This window comes from Pleurodeles waltl, chromosome 3_1 (assembly GCF_031143425.1).
Source record: "Pleurodeles waltl isolate 20211129_DDA chromosome 3_1, aPleWal1.hap1.20221129, whole genome shotgun sequence".
NCBI lineage: Eukaryota > Metazoa > Chordata > Amphibia > Caudata > Salamandridae > Pleurodeles > Pleurodeles waltl.
The window spans coordinates 435,841,326-435,865,791 of record NC_090440.1 but is presented as its reverse complement, the minus strand read 5'-3'; the positions used below and the strand labels follow the sequence as shown (position 1 = coordinate 435,865,791).

General features: G+C 42.8%; 1 protein-coding gene across 2 annotated transcripts in view; it reads right to left on the bottom strand.

The window, feature by feature from the left end:
* Positions 1-3,765: 3,765 nt before the first annotated feature.
* Positions 3,766-24,466, bottom strand: part of MFGE8 (milk fat globule EGF and factor V/VIII domain containing) — a 205,150-nt gene continuing 184,449 nt past the window's right edge. For both annotated transcript variants that reach the window (XM_069222710.1, XM_069222709.1), the window contains exons 9-10: positions 10,894-11,049; positions 3,766-8,267 (exon numbers count right to left, since the gene is read on the bottom strand). In XM_069222710.1, the coding sequence (XP_069078811.1) occupies positions 8,124-8,267; positions 10,894-11,049 (300 nt within the window). In that variant the 3' untranslated portion in view covers positions 3,766-8,123. The remainder of the gene's footprint in view (positions 8,268-10,893; positions 11,050-24,466) is intronic.

Here is a 24,466-nt window from a genome sequence, read left to right as displayed (position 1 = left end):
TTGTGAATTATGTTGATACCTCCCCCATGCTTGTTTTGGTAGTCTTTGTGAATATGTTTGTATCCTTCCGGGGTGGTGCAGGCGATATCTGGGGTCGAGGAGGGAGTGAGCCAAGTCTTGTGATGAACATCAGGTCTGGGCTGAGGGTGGTTACAGTGTCCCATAATTTTGTGGTGTGTTTGCACAGGGATCTTGCGTTGATTTGTAGGCAGTGTGATCATTTCATAGGATTGGCGGCTGGCAGTGATGGGCAGGTGATGGTCCCCGTGAGGCAAGTGAAGCGGCACCAGCAACATACAAAGGGTCCGTCCGTGTTCCGGTGGGAGACGGTGCAGCAGTTGTTGTCTTTGTTCCTGGGTGCCAGGTCCATAAATTCAGAGGCGGAGTAATGTGTGGTGGATGAGCCAGGGTTCCTGGTGCTGGGTGCAGTCTAGGAGCGGATGGACACAGACAGGCTTGCCTTCGGTGTGCCTTCAGCATGCCGGTGGTGCAGTCGCACAGGAACCGCCATAAGTAGGTTCTGGGAGGGGTGGGGTGCAGTGGAAGGAGGGCGTGTGAAAGGAACGGGATGGCAAAACAGCGGGAAAAGGTGGCGGGGGCTGGGTGGCCGCATGGATAGAAAGGAGCAAGAAAGAACAAACAGAGACCAACAAATAGAAAAAAACACTAGACCAAAGCACTAGACAACCGGGCAGAAAGGAGTGAGAAAGAACAAACAGAAACCAACAAATCGATAAGAACACTAGACAAGAGCATTAAACAAACAGACAGAAAGGAGTGAGACGAAAAACAGAGACCGACACTAGACTAGCAATGAATGGAGAAAACAACAGATGGTAGAACCAAGAGGAAAAGACTCAACACTGAGCAAGTACCTACCAATAAGTAAGTTCTGGGAAGGGTCAGATCAGTGGGAGGAGGGTGGGTGAAAGGAGCAGGATGACAAAATAGCTGGAACAGGGGGCGGGGGCCTCGAAGCACGAATGGCCAGAAAGGAGCTAGAAGGAACAGAGACTAACAAATGGACAAAAACACTGGACAACCTGGCAGAAAGGAGCGAGAAAGAACAAACACAGACCAACACTAGACAAGCAATGAAAGGAGAAAACAATAGAGGGTAGTACCAAAAGGAAAAGGCTAAGCACCGAGCGAGTGGCAGCGAGGAGAGCAAGGTGCAGGACCTGCTCAGGACATCTCATTAACGTCTCTCAATCCACACAAAAGGGATTATTCTGGTGGCATCACCAAGGTGCGTGTTAGATAGAATGCGGTCAGTCTGAATTAAAAAGCAAATATTACCATGACAGTGAAATACTTCATTAAAACACCTTTATTTCTTTTAATATATGAGCTGGAGGCAAACATGCTGCTCAAGATGTTCAGTAGAATGAACTAAGTTTCGCTACTGGGGTCGACCAGCCCAGCTGCATAACGCAAAATGATGCCCCGCACACCCTTGCAGAAAGTGATGAGGGGGGACTTAGACTCTCCTCTTTCACAGATATTCATTAGCCCTTGGCTAAATGGGGAGGAAGGGCATGGTGGTTGACGGTGCCCCTGAAGGGTTGGGGCCTTGCTCTGACTGGCCTAAAGGGCAATCAGGCAATGCCCAACGGGTTGGCCAGACACATCAGTGTACCGGTTTTTACTGTTGATTTATCGGACCTTACTACAAGCATCACTGACAGCAAACACAAATGCATGACGTCCCCGATACCGTCTTGCACAATAACCATACAGCCAATCTTTACAAGTTCCAAATTGGGTTGATTTGCAAATATGTTCCACTTTTTTTTTTAGATATCAGATTCACTAACGGGGGGCCACTTTTATTCTGTGCCCAGGACTATTTTTTCGTCCCAGTCCGTCCTTGGTTGGAGCCCCCTCCACCGCCTCCCTTTTCTTCTTACACATTCACTGGCAAAGCTCTGGAGGATACAGAAACATACACACGCTGCCGAGAAGTAGTACTAAGCTCACAAAAGTATGCTGCAAGTTTGAGGCATAAAGGGAGAAATCGTGTCTCACATTATATCCGTCTATCTTTCCCCCTTCTTATTGTGCCCTGACTTTAGAAATGGAAGGTATATGTCTCCAAAACATGGCCATGCTTGGAGCGCCTCGCGTTACCATGGCGCAAGGATAGTTTAGAAAGGAACGGATCCCGACCGCAAATTCTTATGTCCATAATGCACACGAAACTCTCGAAATGCTGTGGGGTGCCTCCTTGGGGCAGATTAAGTTTTCTGCAGTTGCCAAGCAACTCTGCTCGACTCAAAATAGCAGTATCGCCTAGGACATGAAACAAATCTGAGCCGCACGTTTCTCCGACCAGATTCCACAGGTGGCTTTCTGCCGCCGGCCCAGCTGATGCCCTGACCCCGGGTCTGGGGAACGCGAACTTCAGGTGTTAATGCGCCTTCTGGGACTCCTTCCATACTGCTGAACAGCTGTTCCTTCGCGGCCCTCCCTTTCCCCAAGGTTCATTCACTACTTACAGAGTGAAATAAAGGAAACTCCCAGCCTCTTCAGTCCAAGCCTCCGGACCCATAAAATAGTTTGTTTTTTTCTGCTGACCTTGTGCATTTCTCGTTTCCCGCCAAATACAACATATGTTGCCTAATCTATATAATCTTGGAATTATTCCCCACATGACCCAATGGGTGTGTTAAACCTGTCTATTGCTGTCCTGCAAGGCAGACTGCACTCGTTAGATAAAGAGTTCATCCGGACAGTCCCCTTGGCAATCCCAAAACCCTAAGGTTACAACAGAGTTATTTAGGTGCTTCCTCAAACTACATTCATTCTTAGACTCTTCGTCTTCCGATAGCACAATAAATCCGAATTCAGTGAGCCTTTGTGAGATTCATGCCCCAGTGAGCATTAGAGGCTGTGGTGACGCCAGCTGTATCTACTGATGTCATACTTGGCTTTTTGTGCAGCACTGTAATGTACGGCCACCCCAGGGACGACTTCACTCTCCCAGATAGTTAGTTGTCAAGTTGAAACTCTGCTTATTACGACTTCATCAGTAATGATGTTTTCTTTCTCACTCGCCTGAAGTTCTTAATGCTTTCAAATCAAGTGCATCAAGACACCTTACATACAATTTACGCAGTCTAATCACAATGCAAGAAAACACTCCCACTGTAGGAAAAGACTCACTGAATGCTGAAAGGAGGAGTCTATTTACCAATGTTCACAATGCTAGGTAACTAAACCTAACATATTTTTCCAAAGAAGTTGGTGTATGAATCTGGGATGGTTTCCAGGGATTAGCATTATTTGGTGATTTGGCTAAGGTCACTGAGTTGTATTTTGATATTATTCTTTTACTTTGTCTTATTCAGATCACATGCGGCGTTGCCTACCTTTTCAGTCTTCATAGCACCATCAAATGTAAATCATAGCAGCAAATGTTTGTATCTCCTCAGATACACAGCCCAACCACTTTTGCATCTGGTAGTGTCTAACAGAGATATCAATGTTTTCTTTCCTTCTACATTAAAACAACCGACTTTGCCAACTCTGCAGAGCGCACCGCATAGCACTCATTCTCATACGATGGGCGTTTGACGCATTGTTTAAGGCGACCCACTGAAGAAGTCCCATGATAGGGAAGTTTGGATGCAGATGAAAAAAGAGGGGTTGTTAATCTACAAACAAATGGTGAAATAACCCAAATTAACTGTACATAAAAATATCACTTTTAAAATCAGATGCAGATTTTCTATACCCGTGCCAGCATATATTCCTTTCAGCAAGTACATCTCTCATCTCTTTATTAACAGTAACTGAATAGACTCATGTTTAGAAGAATGCATTTGCAAGTTTGTTCCATGTTAGTAACAGGATCCCACCAGCCTTCATTTAGGGTTTTGTAAGGCTGCATACATGCTTAACAACCGATGATTTTGAAATTAACTATTTTTGACTGAAAATGTATTAGGCCTTCAAGCGGATCCAACTTAAATAGCATAAGCTGTGGGCATTCAAAGATTCCTCTTACATTAGAAGCAAACTGGAAATACCTCAAAATGCATTTAAACCACCAACTCATTTCGCCTTCTACAATAAGTTACAAAGCTATGTTTGTGCTTTGTGTTGCACTAACTGAAAATGGTGTTTGTATGAACATTTTTCAACAGCATAACGAACACAATGAAAATAGGTGGGGCATAAAAACATCGATTTTTTGGACTTCCAATATTCCCATCTCTAGCAGTTTCTGGCATAAGGGACACAACTGTTCAAGTCATTAGCTCTTCATTCCATCTATTTTAGCACACACATTCGCCCTGATTCTGAAGCTGCCTGTACATACTGATGGCCAGCCTCTTATTAATGCATCACATATATTTTATCTTCAATCATGCACAATTTCTCACTTTTTAAGAGAAGATGACGGTACAAGATTTGTGCTGTCTCTGGACATTTGCCTCTCATTAACTGTTGACCAAAGCTGGATTGCAGCCAAATCCACAAACAATTAGTCAACACTTTCTTCCTCCTAAATTACTTCAGTAATTAGATTTTCACAGATATGTGAAATTTGTGCAGTTTTATGGGCCAACGGTAAATACATTTAATGCTGGGCAAGCATACAAAATTCTGTTGCTAAAATATTTGAGCTCAAATGACTTTCCGCTGCCTTCCCCATCTTAAAACTAATTCAACACTTGTCTTTCACATTCTACAGAGTGCACACCCTAACAGTGTGCGGTGATAGGGCCTAGGGCTCCTTCAGATCATTGCCTCCTCCCCTGATCTCGACCCTTTGGTACAAGACAGGGGAGGCTATGGGCAATATACGACAGACTTCTTTGCCCCTATCTCATGAGTTGCAGGATAGGGGACAGGAAGCCATTGACAGTTTTTGAGAGTCACTTCTGTTCCCAAAGTTGGGATGGCCTATAGAGCATACAGTGACCTGCACTCCTCCTTTTGAGCAGGCCATAGCAACATAGGGACCGAGCGAAGGCGCAGTCATATATTTCATAACTTCATGAGATTTTACTCACCCAGCCCCCTAAGCTTGGCATAGTTAGGACTTTGTAAATTTGAGGAGATGCTGGGGAATAGCTACATGCAACACTTAATAATTTCTAGGACATATGGACTCTCCATCTAATACTTATTAGGACAGCACTGAGGGGAAGGGCAGCAATTCTCATTCTGCAAGGGCATTCACACCAGCTTGGGGCATAGCCTCACAGTTTACCAGTCTACGGTAAGCAGCTGTAGCCCCTAGTCTCACACTGTGTGGCACCCTTTGGCATCCTGGTTTGGGGGAGGGTGGAGTGGGGGGGAGAGAGGCGAGACCATGTGAGGTGGCCAGTAGCGCAGAGAGTTGGGACTGCCCTTCAGGGATACAGATGGTTTCACCTGTGTGGTCCGAGTGGAATGAAGGGAATTCAGACCTTTGTGTTGTGGCAGTTCCAGGGAATAACTAAAGTAAATAAAATGTATATATTATTCATCATTCCATCAATATCCAAACATTCATTTTCCATAAGTGTGATATATTTTGATTATTAGCTAACAGGATTGTAATATATGAATTTGTGTTTCCTTATAGGAATCATCTACAGTTTGTATGTTTGTTTTATGTATATTATATTTAGGGATTATTGTTGTAAAATAACATGACCAGTTACACACGGCAAAATTATCAGTGTAGTAACTTGCCACTGATTCAGTTGAGCTGGTGGGTGGCGGATCTGGACAGGGTTTCCGGACTCTATCAATTCTAGATGTAGTTGTGCCCTGCAAATATCTTTCCCTGAACTCTGCCCTGTCCTTGCCACCCATCTTGCCTCACCTTGCGCAGTGCAGACTGCTAAAGGAACAGAGTTCCTAAAAAGAACTTAATTATATAAAGAAGCAAACAGTTGGGCAGCTTCTCTGACCATAAGTAATTAGCCAGCTTGACTCAGTGAACATCCCCTAACCCAGAAAACCTGTAACCATTAGTGATTTAAAAGATCAAAGCCAAGCTTTAATACCATTCTGCCCCATACTCCCTAAGCACCATTGCCCTTTGGCCAGGCCGCAGATCGCCTACCTAGTTTTAACTCTCTGAGTCCATCTGACGAGCTGTGTGCTTGCAACCCAGGGCCCTTCTGACTGATTGCACCACCCATTCCTTATGAATTTGCTAAACTTTTCCAGTGAAACTTATCATTAAAATAATAAAGTGTATGTGGTTTTAGAGTAGGAAGTGATCCTTGATTAAATAATAAAACTTGACTAAATATAAATTGATACACTTACAAAATTCCATTAATTACATTACTGTTTAAAATGTGTTCTTAACTGTTTGTAGTTAGGATGATTTAAATGTGAAGGGTAAATAATGTATACAATGAAGCACAGCATTAATGCATCTAGGAAAACAAAAATATGTAAACAGACAATTCCGAGACTTTCTTATCTCTTCAACTCACACTTGTCCCCAGCCTCAGCTGCTCGGCGTTTTGTTCTGTTACCACAAAATACAGTTAGCACAAACCAACAAAAATTTTGCTGCAGTTTCCAACTCTTCACGCCGCAGTCCCATTCCATAAATGTGGCCACTGACATACATGACCAACGTGATTTCCATTACCACAAGGAGGTCAAGCTTTAACAGAGAACAGTCAATGGTAGTTTTTAATCCATTTGTTGTCTCATCGTTTAATGCAGAATAATACTTTCGGAATAATTTTCAAAATCCAAACTGTTGAGGTGAATGCGCTAGTTTGTGCAATATGTCCAAATGCTGTAAATCTCAAGGTCCCAGCTCCTAGGCATGGCAAGGCTGGCTCACCAATTCCTACTTTAAATAATTATAACATGACCACCTCTTTGAATTGATTGCTGTTAAAATTAATATATAAAAGCTTTGGATATGCAGATTGCAAATGTCATGTTATTAGGACTATCTGTTCAGTAAGCTATAAGCAAACTTGATCACCCTCCTGAAAGCACTGAAACTGAGAGCACTGCAAGTCTGGGCAATAAACTATCTAAGAAACAATAAACAACAAGCAACTCCACTACGGATCCACAACATACATGACCAGAACTCCCAATATACACTTGGCCCCTACACAATGATGGGATGAGTTCTGCCCACAACTAGAAACTGCACGAGAGATCTGGAGTGCATGGCATTGAGGTGTATGTGTGTGTGGGGGTTATGTGGTGCTAGTATCTATGTGTGTGCAGGTGTGTGCATGCGGCTAGTAGAATGCCATGAAAAAATATATTTAAAATATTTTATGGCCCGAACTTGAAATCATAATGAAGGGCCTTAATTCAGTCCCTTATCTGTTTCAGCTGTGCCAAGAGCTCTGGAGCTGTCAGCCAGTTCATTCTGTTCGGTATTTAAGGTAGGGATTGGATGCAAGAGGGAAACTAGGAGAAAGCAAATTCTACTATGTATAAAATAAGTTATCGATCCCATGGGGCTGAGGCCCATCATGGCTGGCGGGGGGAGGTAGAGACTGAAACTGTTGGACAACTTGCATCATATTTTGAAGATAGTATTAAACTTAAGAAGGTGGCTATGTTACTTTTCTTCAGCATTCCACAAAAAACATCTATGACCATAAGCTAAAACATAATTTCTATCAAAGCTAAAACCAGTTACGATGTCACTTTCTACTACCATTCTCCAGCATTCAATAAATAACTCTTGTTGCTGATCCGCATAGATCCAGCTAGTAGCGCCCAACGGTGAAAGTTCAATAGTATAACATTATGCTCAATATATAGTGTGGAATCAGTAAGCCTCCCTGCAGCATTGTACACAGTTTTATTCCAGAGCTTTCAGACCCATGGAACGTCTTCAGAAAAAAACTCATCTGAATTCATAGATTCAAATTATCTAGTACGCACCATCAATAATCTTAAAATATTTCTACATGCTCCCAGCTTTAAAGCCCCACCCCTCCCATCTGATACAATACTCTGGAATGGTAAGCTTCCCCACTATATCAACGGCAGATTAATTGCATGGAGACAGTGATGTTACAGCAGCTTTGATTATGGTCATAGGACTGGGGATGACATTGTGGTATGGAAGATGGTTTAATCTGTGCAGTCCTTCCATCCTCTTTTCGCCCCTTACTGGCAGGAGACTATTCATCACAACCCAGCAGCTCCACACGCAGAGTAATGCGCTCATGCCAAGAGTGTGGCAGTATGCGGATATAGCGGGCATAGAATGGCGGGTCAAAAATGTTTTTCTTATGTGAGTTGTTATCATTGTTTCCAGGGAAGATCTGCAGATGAAGAGAAAGGAAAGGGCCAAGAAATAAAAAAAAGAGACACCATTAACAATGAGTTCAGCATCACTCAACAACCAATCCCTACTCGCATTAGAAAGAAAGCTTAGGCAAGAAAATATTTTTACCGGCAACATCCAAACAAATGCAATATTTCAACGTCATTAAAACATCATTACAAAACAAAGCCTACACACACTCCAGAAAAATGGATACAAAGATGATTCTGCGGCACAAAGCAATTGCATTTGGGAAGGTGGGAGAACAACCATTTGTATGGAGCAACAAAATCCTCAATATGCTTGCAAGTAATTTTGCACACACAAAATGCATGCTCATCTTCTCAGACACCTCTAACTCTGATAATATGAATATATCACTGATGTAAAGGATAAGGATTGTAAATAGGAAATATTCTCATATTAAACCTCTATAACTTTAAGGGTGGACATACACTCAATCAGCAGATGATCTGTGATTTAGTAGGTAAACACACTGAATTTGAAGGGCCTGCTCTTTCAGTTATGTTCCAGGTTCTCTGCAGACATCTGGTTCTATCTTGGGCAGAAAAGTTTCCTTTCCAAGCACTGGTTACTACGATGTGAATTGGAAAACCCCTGGTAGTAATCCTGGACAATTGTTAATTTCAGTTACCCATGGATACTTGTGGAAAATCCTATAAAACAAATCAGGAGCCGACAAATATTTGTGGATTTATGGAGAATCTCGTATTCCTCCACAAACTGATCATGACACTGGGGTCCTCCTACAAACGTTCAGCTGTCCTGTCCCCCTAAACAGTGGTCTTCAAACTTTTTAATGCCGTGCCCCCCCAGTTGAAAAATAAAAATCTTTGGGCCCCCCTCAGAATTTTTCACAATTATTTTAGGAAGATGGCAATGTTTAAATATGTCTAAACCTATTTAAACATTGCAGTTAAGTACGGTTACCTTTTTAAAACTGCAATAACATGATTCTGCTTAAAACAAAGGGCTGTTATCTGTATAATATTTCTTTTGGCCAGCGTTTGGCGCCCCCCTGGGATCACTTGAGGCCCCCCTAGGGGGGCCCGCCCCCCAGTTTGAAGACCTCTGCCCTAAAATAACCCTGGTGTGAAATTGAGGCCACCAAAGGGCTGTGCACCATGTCTTATATATGTGTAATGGCCTTCTGTGGGGAGTAGGCCCCAACAGGGCAGCAATGTTAAAAACAAATGTTTCTTACTTTAAAGATAGTTTGCAATTGCTGTTGACATTGTAGAGCTTCCAGGTCTCTTCCATAGAGCATAAAGTAGCCTGCAGTCCTTTTATCATGACCGCAGGCCTGTAGGCCTGACAAAAGGTTAACAGTCAGATATGAATAGGACTGTAATCATTGTAAAAGGACTGTGTCTACTACATGCTTTATAAGAGGGACGTGGAATTTTAACAATGGCAGCAGTGCTCCTCAGTCAGACTTTAAAAAACACAGACTATACCAATATGGAGGTCTACCTTCCTCTGCAGGTCATTACACGGATATTAAAAAAAGGTATAAAGCCACTGAGAAGGTTGCTCTCCCAACAGGGATAAAATATAAACAGACTTCAGTACTACTGGGCAGTGAACGCCATCCTTGACAGACCTTCATTAAATAGACCTTCAGAAGATAAAGCTCAGGTGGGGTGCACAGGTTTTGAATCAACCCCAACATACTGGGTCTTCATGTTTCTGGTGAATAGGTTCACCATACCTACTTAAAAGCAGGGCATGCTCAGGCTTTAATAATCAATACATATATAATTAAACTAATACGACTCACAGATGCACACTACATTTGTATCCTCGTGACAGGGGTATTGTAACACCATTGCACCAGTGCAAGCACTAGCTCCCATGGTTCACTAAAAGTCAGCACTAATGTCCTTCACTAGTGTCCGGCACAGATGTATTGTTTTGGGGGAGGTCTGATCCCCTGCTTTAAGCAGGAGGACTATTGCTAAATCCACACCCGTATACCTACCGCTTTGTAAAGCTGCCATAAGCTCAACGTTTTGATGAGCCCGTTTCGTGCGTGTAATGTAGGCAGAGGTTGTGAAGCATAAATTAGTAGTGAGCCTGTTTGCTAAAAGGGGTCGTGAACTCCCATCACACAGACCCCGCGGAGATCATTTACCTGCATTTTGGATAATAACCTAGCACTGGTTTATCACTTATGACTGCACTCTTTGGTTGCACCTTCGTGCTTCCGGCGAAGACAAAGGCAAGTGCCCGCCCCCACGTCTTTCATTTGTTTGAGTCACATACTTGGCTTATCTACCTGCCCCCCGTGTAAACAGAGTGCACGTGCTCAGTCCTGGGAAGCTGGCCCTGTCAGCCGTCTGACACAGTGCATGTAACCTGAAGTGGCTGTGTTAACTCAACATAAATGCTGACACCCGATGCGGGCCACTGATTTGAGCACAAGTCAAATCCCTGACTAGTTAGCAAATTCCTGGAGGTTAATGATTTAGGAGCGCCCATTCATGAACGGACTTGCTTTGGCTGCCTTTGTTGTTCATGAGAGATATGTGCATTTCCCTTGGCAGGGACCCACTTAATGCGGTGCAGTGATAACACTCAGGTCCATGACATGCAATACGTACCTTGTCCATTTTGGTTCTGCTGTCTTGGTATATGGTCCAGGAGGTGCCGTTGTCGCTGTACGCCACTTTATACGCCGCCACGTACTGAATGGTCCCGAAGTCCTTTGCTCCTTGCGTCACAATCCCACTGACTTTCCGGTGCGTCGAAAGGTCAATCTACAGGAAGCAGACAAACAGCACAAGGATTGGGAGGCATTGAATGATGACAGATAAATGTTTTCTTTTGCACTATATCTTTTCTCGGAGAAGGAAGGTGATACTGTTACAGCCAACAGTGGGAAAATAATTTAAACAGTGGCACAGGATTAGAGCAATTGCACCAACGTAACTAGTGCAATATCTGGTTGAGGGATGAAGCCTATCACACCGTGGAACACTACTGATCCCCAGTAAGTCTCCATTTAGTTACATAATACGTCTTGCCAACATTTAGCGACCTTCTCAACACTCAGTTTTGGTAGATATTTTAACTTCAGGGGTCAATATCCAATATGACTCACCTCTGAACAGTATGATATACAACTGCGTCCAATGTAAACTGACTTCTTTGACAGAGTACACTAGAATCACAAGAGCACCACATTTCAAAAGTGTTGCAGGACCACACACATAGTGGTAAAATGCTACACAAATACACCTAACCTGTCCTAACAGCAAGTGAGACATAAGTCAATGAAGTGTTTTTTTCCAGGAACAAAATATAAGGGCAAGTAGAAAAGCTGAGATCATAACGCCAGTCCCTTAAGTCCAAGACCCAGAACAGGGTGACACCTAGGATGATTTGTATTGCAACAGGCGAACTACTGCAATTTACTTTTGTTTTAGCAAGAGAAGATAGAAGAACTCACAGGTGTGAAAGCTGTACAACAAGAGATACTCCTCTAAGAGCCCCTTTTAAGTCTGGCTTGATATTGGAGACCCTATGTGATAAAAAAAAGAGCTTTCAGAGAACAACTAAGAGAAGGGCTTTAACTTCACCCACCAGCTAGTTCCTGAGTACAGGAACTGATGAGGTCGAATTTCTGTACTTCAACTCAAAAAACTATCTGGGGGAAAAGATATGCACTGTTATAATTCTTGCTAGAATCTCTTCAACCTTATCTGTCTGCCAGAAGCTTGCAATAAAACACATTGAATAATATCTATAAAGAGAAGAGAGTCCATGTGCATAGTCAGGCTTGATTCTGAGGACCGAATGGGTTCAATGTGGACAAGGAGTTATACACACATTTATAAACCCTGATGATGCCTCTGTTGTTAAGAAAGTGTCAGGATCGTCCTGGAGCGACCCCTCCCTCCCCCCCCAACTATATGATGTGGGAGTACAGGAAGTAGGTTGGAACTTTGATTGGGCCACAATGAAAGGGTGGTAGAAGAGTTTGATGCTCCAAATGAATTACTGGTTTAGTGTAGTAACAACAATTTTCAAGTATGGGGAGATCGATTTATTTTTGGTTAGTCCACTTGGGCTTGATTGTTTGTACCAACTGATTTACAGAATTGATCTACTGAAATACTTAAATGTTCTATAGGTGTTATCATGAATACAGATGCCATGAATATGGTTTATTAATGTGCATATACATATGAGTGCAATAATTAGATTAAACAATAACCTCATTGAGTGGTAATGTGTGGGTCATGGCACAGGAGTGAGTAATTCCTTGGATGGAATTTCAGGGTGTTGATTGAAGTGAGATGGGACGTGTTACTAGCCCAAACTTAAGGTAAAGTCTGATGAGATATTGCTTTAGATCTAGGTTTAAATATGAATTATGAATTGAATGCCTAATCAAAGGTGAAATAAGTTGTAAAATGAACTTATTAAGGGAAGTCATAATATTGAAGGTTTAAATTCATTATTTTGTATTTTTAATTTTCACTTGTATGAAATGTATAGCCCTTTTTGCACTAAGGTACATGGAAAATGGAGTTAAGAATATGTTTCTTCTATGTTTACCGTTAACATGAATACGTCACCCTGTATAAGTGCATGGGTGGCACTGTTTCCTGTAATGTGAACAAGGCATGGTAGGCCAAAACATGTCATTGCTGACATTGTGTGCTTAGTGGAATAAAAGTGTTTACAGTATTGAAATGTCAGTGTCCTGGCTGGTGATTTACGTGACAGGACTGTGATATATATATATATATATTATTACCATTTAATTCTATTTCCTAACTGTAACGTCCTTGTAACCTTTGTTTTTTTCAGTGAATTTCTATGGCATTTTTAATGTAAAGTAATTTTCATTACTATACATTAATCAAACCACCGCCTGGCACGGCCTTTGGCTGTGCGTGGTGGGAATTTGCCGCAGGGCCTGCAACCAACCACCCAACCCCGCGCCGCGCATGGCCTATGACTGTGTGCAGCGGGAGTTGGCCACAGGGTCTGTCTCTCTGGGTGTAAGAATAGCTGTTAGAGGATGTCTCTGGGCCTGAGAGTGGGTGTGAGAGGGTCTATGTGGGTGTGAGAGTAGGTATAAGAGGGTGTTTCTGGGTGTGAGAGTGTCTCTGTGAGTGGGTGTGTGAGAGTGAGTAGTCTGTGAGTGAGTGCATGAGTGTCTAAGTGGGTCTGTGAGTGAGTGCATGAGTGTCTAAGTGGGTCTGTGAGTGATTACGTGAGTCCCTGACTGGGTCTGTGAATGGGTGCATCAGTGTCTGAGTGAGTCTGAGTGGGAATGTGACTGAGTGAGTCTGCGAGTGGATGTATGAGTGAGTGGGTCTGTGAGTGGGTATGTGAGTGGGTCTGTGAGTGGGTCTGTGAGTCTGAGTGGGTCTGTGAGTAGGTGCGTGAGTTTGAGTGGGTCTGTGAGTGGTTGTGTGAGTCTGAGTGGGTCTGTGAGTAGGTGTGTGAGTCCTTGAATGGGTGCATGAGACTAAGTGGGTGTGTGTGTCTGAGTGGGTCTGTGAGTGGGTCAGTGAGTCTTTGAGTGGGTCCGTGAGTAGGTGTGTGAGTCTGTGAGTGGGTGCATGAGACTATAAGTGGGTGTGTGAATGTCTGAGTGTATGTGTGAGTCTCTGAGTGGGTCTGTGAGTGGGTGCATGAGTGTCTTAGTGAGTGTTTGAGTGCATCTGTGAGTGGGTGTGCCAGTGTCTATGTGGGTGTGTCATTAGCTGAGTGAGTGACTGCCATAAAGCAACCTCACCTACCCTTTATTCAAACAAGAGTCCACAGCTTTGCAAGGAATATCTACCCAAGCAGAGTTCTTTCCGCCTCCTTGGGTAAAGGTCCAGTATTTATTCTACACTACAGCTGAGTAATGGAGCACAAGGAGATGTCACCAGTGACCTTGTGTGCATTTTGCAAAATGATTGTTCATGTTGCCTGTTTCTCTACAATTCTGTGATAACATGAAGCCTTCTAAAGGGAGGCCACTGAGTCTACAAAGCGTAAATCTCCACCAAACTAGGGTCCTTCCTGTTATCTATATGAATTAAGTGTTTCTTTGTTTTCTGGAGATGTTCTCATATTTCTCGCCATCAAGAGCTCGTCATCAAAATCATTGGTAAATGCATTGGGGCCTTTTAGGAAGCTGTACATTATCCTGGCAAAAGTGGAGAAGACATGCATATTACTAAGGTAGATGGTGCGGGGCCAAGCGGGCGCAGCTTCCAGGGGATTTGCACATTTGCATACTCTTAGCAATTTAAAAGGAGAACCATGTTATGTAGGGGAGGGGGGCCGCACAGCGGGAGGGAGCACTTTGACACTGGAAGTAGAGTGTTTGCTCATTTTGCCCCAGGGAGGTGGTGGTCCCCAGGGCATAAATAAGTTCCTTGTTGAAGTGTTGGTAGGCAATCTGATCTCAGCACGAGAACAGTAGAGTTCGCACAGCCTTTGTGTCCATATATACAAATTAGAATTTTCTTTAGTATTTCAAAAACTACTGAATGGATTTGCACCAAATAACAACAAGCATTTGCAATGCAACGGGTCTTGCATTTCTCTGAGTTAGAGCTATTAGCAGTTATAAACTCCCAACCAGACTTTTCTTGCCTCATTAAATGGAAAAAAACTGAGCGCTATCACGCTGCTAAACAAGCGAGACCGCGCTGCGAAAAAAAGAGAAAAAGTAGTCCACAAACCGGATGGAAAACAGCGAGCCTCGTATGTTTTCAGTACTTGGTCGCTGCACTCGAGGAGGGCTAACCACCGGAAAAGGCATGACGTATGCTTGCCTTCCACTAATCAAAGAAAGCTGATTTTAAAAGGCAAGCCCACAAACCAATGTAAGACACTGATGTGACATGGGCGGGGCTCCGAGCCCTTTTCTAACTACTACAGTGTCTCGCAAGCGATACGCATGCGCAAGCACATGCTACGCAGGCTCGACCCTAAAAAGGATGCTTTCTGGACCAAGAGCTACCTTTCTACCAACTTTGGTGTAATTCCATCCAGCTGTTCGGGCTGTAGACCTGTTAAAATGCGTCCCTATGGGAATTAACATGTGGAAAACACGTTTTAGACCCCCCCTGCTTCTTACTCAACCCCCCCCTTGATGGATCACCTCAAAACATTCCAGACAGCAGCTGATATGAGCGTCCAGTGTTTTTGGAAAATGTTGTGAAGATTCATCCACCGGTGCTAAAGATGTAGGCAAGTAAAAAATGCTTTTTCTATAGAAACTAGTTCTTAACAATACAGTGGCAGCACCACTAGGATATACAGAATTTCTATGGTTTTTGTGTGTAAAATCTGAACCTAATTATAATGTCCCTCTAAACCTTTGGAATCTTCAGTGTAGTTATAGTTAGGCCCATGTTTCCATAGAAAAAGCGTTTTTGACTTGCCTAGATCTTTGCGATTGTTTGACGAATCTTCATGAAACTTTCCCAAAAAAGTGTGCCAGTGATTCTTGTTGTGCATGGGAAGTACTGGGGTGTTCCATCAAGTGAGGGGCGAGAAAAAGGGGGATTAAAAACGTGTGTTTCCCATGTTCATTCTCTTAGGAGTTAGAACACGACTACACCCCAAACTGCTGAACGGAGTTACACCAAATTTGGCAGAAAGCTAGATTTTGTTCTGCAGATTGTGCTTTTGGTTATTTGGTGTACACCTGTTCAGTAGTTTTTGAGATATTAAAGGGAAAATACATTTGTATATCTAGGGCCATGGATCCTCCCCCACAAGTCTGCACGGAGTTTCATAGCTCTGATTGGCTGCCAAAACTTAAAACCAGGAAGTGTTGGCAGCCAATTTAGGACTCGACTTTAGCCGAGTTACGTAAAAAAAAGTAAAAAAATAAGACAAGGGGCCAGGGTAGAGTCACCCTCACCCCTTAGTTTTGGTGCTGGGGTACCAGAGGGACACCACCAGGGTTAAAAATCACTTTTTAAAAAAATAAAAAAAGAAGATGTTGCCACTATTTCGCGAATTGTAAAAAAAAAACAAAAAAAAAACATGCATGGGCTGCCGCACTTGTTTTTAAGAAGCTCCCGGGATCCGGCCCACCCAGGGGCTTCTAAAAAACAAGTGCAGCAGCCCATGGGTGTTTTTTTTTTCTCCATGAAACGCAAAATAGTGACGTTTTTTTTTTTTTGTTTTAAATGATTTTTAGTCCTGGTGGGGTCCCTGGGGCATTGACGTTTTGAATGCGGGGGTGCTCCACCCCTCTGCAGCCCCAGGGACCGCCACCTCCCTGGGGCACAACTTCTACTGTTAAGCAGGGGGGGGGCCATGTGCCCCCCCGCAGCACCGGGGACCACCATCTCTTTGGGGCACATCTTATAAATCGAATGAGGGGGGACATAGCCCCCCGAGGCTCTGGGAAGCGCCACCTCCCCGGGGGCACTATTGCTAATGAACTCGGAGAGTGGGGGGTAGCTCAGCCCCCCTGCAGCCCCGGGGAGCACCACACCACCACATCCCCGGGCACATCTTGTAAATATAATGCAAGGGGGGGGCGCCTGCCCCCCTGCAGCCCTGGGGACCACCACCTTCCCCTGGCACATCTTGTAAATCTGATTCGAGGGGGCCTGCCCCCCGCAGCCACGGGGATGGCCACCTTCATGGGGCACATCTTGTCAATTTAATGCAGGGGGAGCACCCGGCTCCCCTGCAGCCCCAGGCATCGCCATTTCCCCAGGGCACATCTTCTAAATCTAATGTGGGGAGACTGCCAGACCCTGCCCTCCCTGCAGCCCCAGGGACAACACCACCCCGGGGCTAATTTAAAAAAAGGATAGGGGGTCTGTTGCAGAGCCCCAGGGACCACTACCTCCCCGGGGCTATTTACATTGGAAGGGGGCCGCGCGGCACCCCCTTGAGGAACCAATGATGGACCTGGAGACTACCATCCCCACCCCCCAAAGGCCGGCTTCTGCTATGTCCTGAGATGCCCTCCCCCGGGACATAGCTGTTTGCTCTGACTTGGAGGGAGCTTTGACAGCTCCCACCAGGTCAGATCAAACACTTCACTTTCTGCAAGTGAGAGCTGTCAAATAGCTCTCACTTGCAGAAAGTGAAGTTTTCATCTGTTTCCCTGCATGCAAATATGCTTCCTAGTATCCATTGTCAGAGTGTCTGTTTATTTCCTAGTGTTTTTATTATTAAACATTTCTAGTGATGGAACATTGAAGTCGTTTTACCCTCAAAATCTGTGATTTGAATATCATAGCTAAGTCTGGACACTGCACAATAAGGAGTCACCACTGGCCTAGTGGTTAAGGTCTCAGACGTGCACAGTAAAGGTTAAGAGTTCTAGTCTAAGTGAGTCTGTGGTCATTTCCTGCTTTAGTTTCTTTTCAGCTATAAATATTTGAGTTACATACTGAAAGGTGATCTCACTTGTCGATTGACAAAAACATTTTCTTTTCAATTTGTCTCAAAATATCTCATTCTAAGTACATAATTAATCAAAGCCTAAATCGCTCTGTCTCTCTCTAGCTCTCACTTTCTCTCTCTCTTTCAAGTTTGTGTGTTAATAGGGGGTTGGTCACAGAGCCTGGCCTTCATTTAATGAAACTTTCGTCAAACGGCGCCAAAGATTTATCGAAGTCAAAAAATACTTTTTCTATGTAAACTAGGTTTTAACTAGAACTACCTACTGACGACTGCCAGTAGGTGTTATATATATATATATATATATATATTTAAAAACTCACCTGTTATAGTTAGAGCTACCTCAAGTAACCATACCTCATGCCCTAATTTAACTATTACTCACACCCCTGCCATGCACAGTTTTTTCATCATAAATTTTACTGCAAATATTATATTGATATTATCTATGATGTTAACAAAGGTGTCATGAGTGCCATCATTTGTGGGGTAATTAGCAGTGCAAAACGAGGGCGCGAGTTATAGTTACCTTAGGGCACGAGTTACAGTAATTGTAATAACTCTACCTATAACAGGTGAATTCCTCTGGTTCTGTAAGTTTAAAACGTGAACCTAACTATAACGTTCCTGTAACCTATGGTTTTTTTAAGTGAAATAAATAAATCTATATATAACATATGGTCCTGGCCATAAGCATATAGTTGCATATAGTTCAAGTCATGTCTATTAGTTTTAGGAATACTGTCGTTCTATTCCACGACACATACTTATTGACACGTGCAGCCAAGGTTCCACGTTTCTAGAGGCTGAGTCAGTTAGGAAAAAGCAGCATTGCAGCCCAGGATTGTTCATGAGCACACACCTGATCATTGACACGTGCAGCCAAGGGTCCACGTTTCTAGAGGCTGAGTCATTTAGGAAAAAGCAGCATTGCAGCCCAGGATTGTTCATGAGCACACACCTGATCATTGACACGTGCAGCCAAGGGTCCACGTTTCTAGAGGCTGAGTCATTTAGGAAAAAGCAGCATTGCAGCCCAGGATTGTTCATGAGCACACACCTGATCATTGACACGTGCAGCCAAGGGTCCACGTTTCTAGAGGCTGAGTCATTTAGGAAAAAGCAGCATTGCAGCCCAGGATTGTTCATGAGCACACACCTGATCATTGACACGTGCAGCCAAGGGTCCACGTTTCTAGAGGCTGAGTCAGTTAGGAAAAAGCAGCATTGCAGCCCAGGATTGTTCATGAGCACACACCTGATCATTGACACGTGCAGCCAAGGGTCCACGTTTCTAGAGGCTGAGTCATTTAGGAAAAAGCAGCATTGCAACCCAGGATTGTTCATGAGCACACACCTGATCATCAATTAAGGCACAGATTTAGATGGTTCTATTACCCGTGCTAGCCAAATAGCTTCCCTTTCCTCCTACAATCCGCGCCAATCTCCCCCACCACACAAGAGTCCTTGCTGGCATTTACCACTTGTGCAGGTGTAAATGCCTGTGTTAAGCGCCCTAGAGTCAGGAACTGTGTGTGAATCCCACCCAGTAATTCCGGGCCTGCATAGTCATTCCGCATTCGAGGGGCGCAACTAATTATTGCAAGAATTAATAGTGGAGACTCCAGCCAGAATCAGAAATTCCATCCATTCACAAATTCTACACGGAATTCCGCACAACATGAAATCGGAAACCAATAAGGAGGCAAGCTGAAATAAACAAAAAATACGAATCTTTTAGTCTCAAATAATTTTCTGTTACGAAAGCACACGAGTACAGACAGACATTTCTTTATGTTTGTCAAACACCGGAAAAGTAACACTGTTATCTTCTAAAGACTTTTTGCTGTTTGTGTTTGAGTATTGCTGTTAAAGGAAAGGGAAAACTGATGCAAGGAGACAACTATCCTAACAAATCAAAAAGAAAGTATAGTATTACTCTCTAAAATGTTTATAAAAACGCACACCCTATGTTTGGTTATTTATTCATTTACTTATTCAATAACAAAAGGTCCACCACTGATAAAAACTGCCCTTGAAAACATACTCTTGAATATATTGCCTTCCAATGGGGGATGCAGGAGCCTTTGTTGGACTCGACAATAGTCAGTTTTAGCTGTCTGATGAGAGTTCATGTAATGACAAACCACACACCCACCTAATATGGAAAATACATCAACTACATACAGAAAGGGGATTTTGGACAGCCCTTTTCAGCCATTGGCTAGGATCATTCGCTGGCCTCTGGCATTTGCTAATATGCCTGTCCATCAGGACTCGAATAAGCCCAGGCCGTTTTGAGGATACCTACACTAAAAAAAGTATTTTGAACACACACTGGAACTAATTCCTTTATTTTTGTTATATGCAGGGTTTCTTCCCACCTCTCCAGTGTAGGATGTGATCCCCGTTGCTTTTCCCCACTCCCAGCGCCTAGTGCTATCTGGTGTCAGCTTACTCGTATTGCGTCTTTGCCAATAAGCGTTGATAAAGCCAGAATATGAGCTACCCAATGTTTGTTAAATAAGGCCTGACATTGCAAAATATTTCGAATTGTGTGCACTGGAATCGTATTTTCAAGCTTTGGTAAGAGACACAGTACAGTTACAACATAGGCAGATGCAAAGCAAGCTTCAGTAGGACAACAGTAAAACACGCTTTAGTAAAACACGCACAGAGAAGAGTACCATAGAGTATGTACCATAGAATAAGGCAAGCAGACATGCATGTTTCAGTCAGAAAAAATACAAATTGGTACAATTCCTTCAGCGCGTGTTGCACTTAACATGGTCGAGGGGTGATTTTCCGAGTGGATATGTAAGCATAGAAGCACAGGAGTCACAAGGGGCGTACTGGGCAATGAGTTACAGAGGGCACACAATGAGGAGATGCCAGGGGCACAGGCTGGGAGTTACAGGTCATATTAAGGTTAGGTGGTAGGTGTGAGTTGCGAGTTGCGATGAACAGGGACAACAGCAGGCAAGGATCTGCATAGAGCACAGGTAGGATAACATTAGATAGGTAGGTGGTATGGAAGAGCAGATGATGAGATGACCCCGAAGAGCTAGTGGAAGTGAGGTAGCAGTGGTGGGGGTATCAGCGAGGCAATGAGAAGTAAAGGAGGTCACGTGGAGGGAGCCAAGTTAAATCAGAGTAAAAAATGGCTAGGACGACACCTGGGCTTTGATGGTGATAGACAGAGGCACAAGAGCGGAACAAATGTAGACATGAGCAGCAAGAGAATGGAGAACAAATAGCGTGGCAAATGGGAGACACAGACAAGGTACATGGAGGCAAGAGAGAAATGGAGAAAGGCAAATTGTGGTGCTGCTGGTACACATTTGTAAGTGCCATATGTACTCAAGACTTTTTGGATGGTTGCCCAACTCCTTGGCAAGTTAACTAGGTAGGCTAATCTGCCTATTCAGGAAATCAATTTGCATCCAACAGGAAACAGGTTCAATGTTCCTACATACTGACTCCGCCCCTTAGCCTTCAGAGGCTGGTAAAATGAGTACCACTGAGTTATGCAATAGGAATAACTATTATTTACATCATAGAAACTGAAAAAGCCACTACTGCGGTCACTGATTCTCAGCCTGAGAGTGGTGCCAGATAGATCACAAGATGAACAAAATGAGCATTTTTATCAGGCTTTTTGCCACAGTGACAAAATACCTTCTCATTGTTATGGTTGTTCTGAATGTGCATCTCACATCGGACGCATCATTCACCGTGTGTGATCATGTATGAAAGTTATAAATTGGTACACACTAGGTAACCCATAAAGAGTTTAACTGGAGTGGGCAATTGTTTTGGACTAACCAGCAGCCTCCCTGGAAGATATAGTTAACATTCAACATGTGTAAAAAAAAAAAATGCAAACTTCCCTCCCACCACTTAGAAAGTGGCATTGGCTGCCAGCCTTCACATCACCTTGCAGGCCCTTGACTGCAGACCTACTGTAGTGCCAATAATGTCACAGAAAGGTGGATCCATGTTCCATGCCTATTGATGGAAGATGGTGAAGGATGGCAGGGGTTGTGGCACAAAACCGGCACCTATTGGGGGAAATAGTGGAAACACAGATGCTTAGTTCCCACTCCTTCCCACTTCAAGACTAGCTGACAACCTATATTCACTTTCATCCACAGCCACAGAGTCCTTGGCATAGAAGAAAGAGTACACTGGGACAATTGTTTCAACTATTTCTAAAGAGGGATGAGTGGAAATGAGTGTCTGTCATTCCAAAATGCTGAAGAGCCACTCAGCATAATTTAAATCAAAGTATTTGTGGTCATAGCGTCCATCTATGCCATTCTAAGGTGAAGCTCAACAAAGGTTTGCAGGAGGAATTTGCTGTATGAAGATTTTCACAGAGAATTAGCTTTTCTACTGCATATTAATCTGGGCACATTTTTCTCATCTGTTTACTATCTGCATCAGTTTGGCGGTGCATGCAGCGATTAACAGTAAATACAAGGTGCCTTCATATCATGTATCCTTGCATATCTTTGAGAAAGAGGACAGCTCTTCCATGTAATTGTAATAGTATTTATATAGCGCTTACTACCCCTGACGAGGCGTCAAAGCGGTTTTCGGCGAGTAGCATGCTACTCCAGAACCCAAAAGGAATTAGTGGTGGATTAGTGTAGGAAAATATATAAACAGTCTTAGTACTATTATGAGTTAATTTGAGCCGCAGATATGCACGTTTGTTAGTTGGATTGACTGGAGTAATGGAGGGGTAGATGAGGGAAGAATCCAGAAGTGTTAATTGGGAGTTTATAGTAATAGGATTTAGGCTTGGGGTGAGTAAAGGGGGTTGGAGGAGGGAAGAGTCTGTTGAAAGGGTTAGGAAGATCATAGTTGCAGGAGGGGTTTTGGATGAGTTAAAGGTGAGATAAATGAGGGAGAATTTAGGAGGGTTGTTTGGGAGATCATGGTAGAAAACTGAAGTTTGGGTGAGTTAGATGTGAAAGAGAAGGGAAGAGCTTAGTCAGGGTTATTTAGGAGATGAAATTAGTAGAATGGATTTGGGATGATCAGAGTGGGAATGGAGGATAGATTGAAAGAGACATGACATATTTTGATGGGTAGACAAAGTAAAGCTTACAAGAGAGTAAAAATATAATATGTTTATATATAGCCTATATATATATATATATATATATATATATATATATATATATATATATATATATATACACACATTTGTTGATCATTATTTTTATTTATTTTATTTATTCTTTATTATTATTATTAATATATATATATTTTAGATTTATATTTTGAATTTTATTTATAGATTTTATTTTAGTTTTATTTAATTTTTTTCTCTAGTAAGGGAGGACTAGAGTAATAAATAAATAGATATGTAAATACATAGTAAGGGAATATATGTCCAAGGAAAATAATAATGGGTATAATATAAGAAGAAAAGTAGTATTGTATAAACACAGACTTTCAAGATTTGTAATATTTGAAGCTAATTAATAAGTGTACTTTTCTAACATTTATTTATCTTTACTCAATTTTGAATAGCCAAACGCCTATGATAATAAACATTAGATCAGTGTGATATAAAATGAAAGCAAGGATTCATAAGTATCTATGTCCATATTTTCGCAGGTCAGCATGCCCACTCGTACTGGAAAAGGATTACCTTTTGTCATAGCAAAATTACAATGACTTGATTCAGCACGACATCCGCCCTGCCTCGAAGAGAGGGCTCGGTTATTATTTCCGGATGGGAAATGATAAGTGCGTGGACGGACTGGAAGTAAAGATCTGTTTGTGAGAAAGCAAGCACGTAGTGAAATAATCAAAGAACCAATCTGTCCCATGTCAGGCATGGGCAACTAACCAAGCACTGCATTCTGATTTATGTCCTGTTATTTATGTCAGAAAGAAACAACTTTGCGCTCTATGAAACTTCAAAGCGGCATGGCCACCATTAGCATGAGCGCGAAGGAGAGAGAGACAAAAGAAAAAAGTAGTTCCCCACGCTGAAGTATATCAGCAATCGTGCAATAATCCATGTAACTGGGTCAGTCTCCAAGGTGGTAACAAAGTTGCCATAAGGCGAGACAAACGTAAAGCATTTACAAATGACATCAAGATATTTTTGAAAGGCAAGCCCACTAACAAATGAAAGTGATGGGCAGGAGGTGGGTGTGGTTAAAAGGCCACAGATAATAACAAAAAGGTCAAAAAGCAATTGCGCGCTTGACCTAAAAGTGGCTTACCCATAGAACGGCGAGCAAAGCGCTCAACCTAAAAGGGGCTTACCCATAGAATGGCGAGCAAATTGTAAACAATGAAAATGCTTCAATGAATTGCCGAAAAATAGAATGAGAGGAAACTGTGTTTATCTAGATTGGAGGTGTAAGTAGGGGATTCAAGAAACTGCAGCACAGTCTTCCTTCAAGGAAATGTGTAAAATTCAAGACCCTTTTATTGGTCCACAGAGCTTTTATAAAAATAGGGCTTGCCTGAGGACGTCTGCTGACTTCCTCTTATCCTATTAATATCTCTCACTTACTTCTTTCTTCTTCAACATCATATGGTGCAGGACCTTCCAGATCCATGCAGCTATATTTTATGAAATGAAGACTGCCATCTCTAGCTTAGAAATAAGTCACAGATCTGGCTTCACAGCATACTATAACACAGCCTCAGCAAAGATAGGGAATTAAAGTATACCCCACTTCCTCTTTTGTTTGCTTTAGATGCCTTTTTGGGTGTACATGCATAAGAACAGAAGCATTAACACATCAGCACATA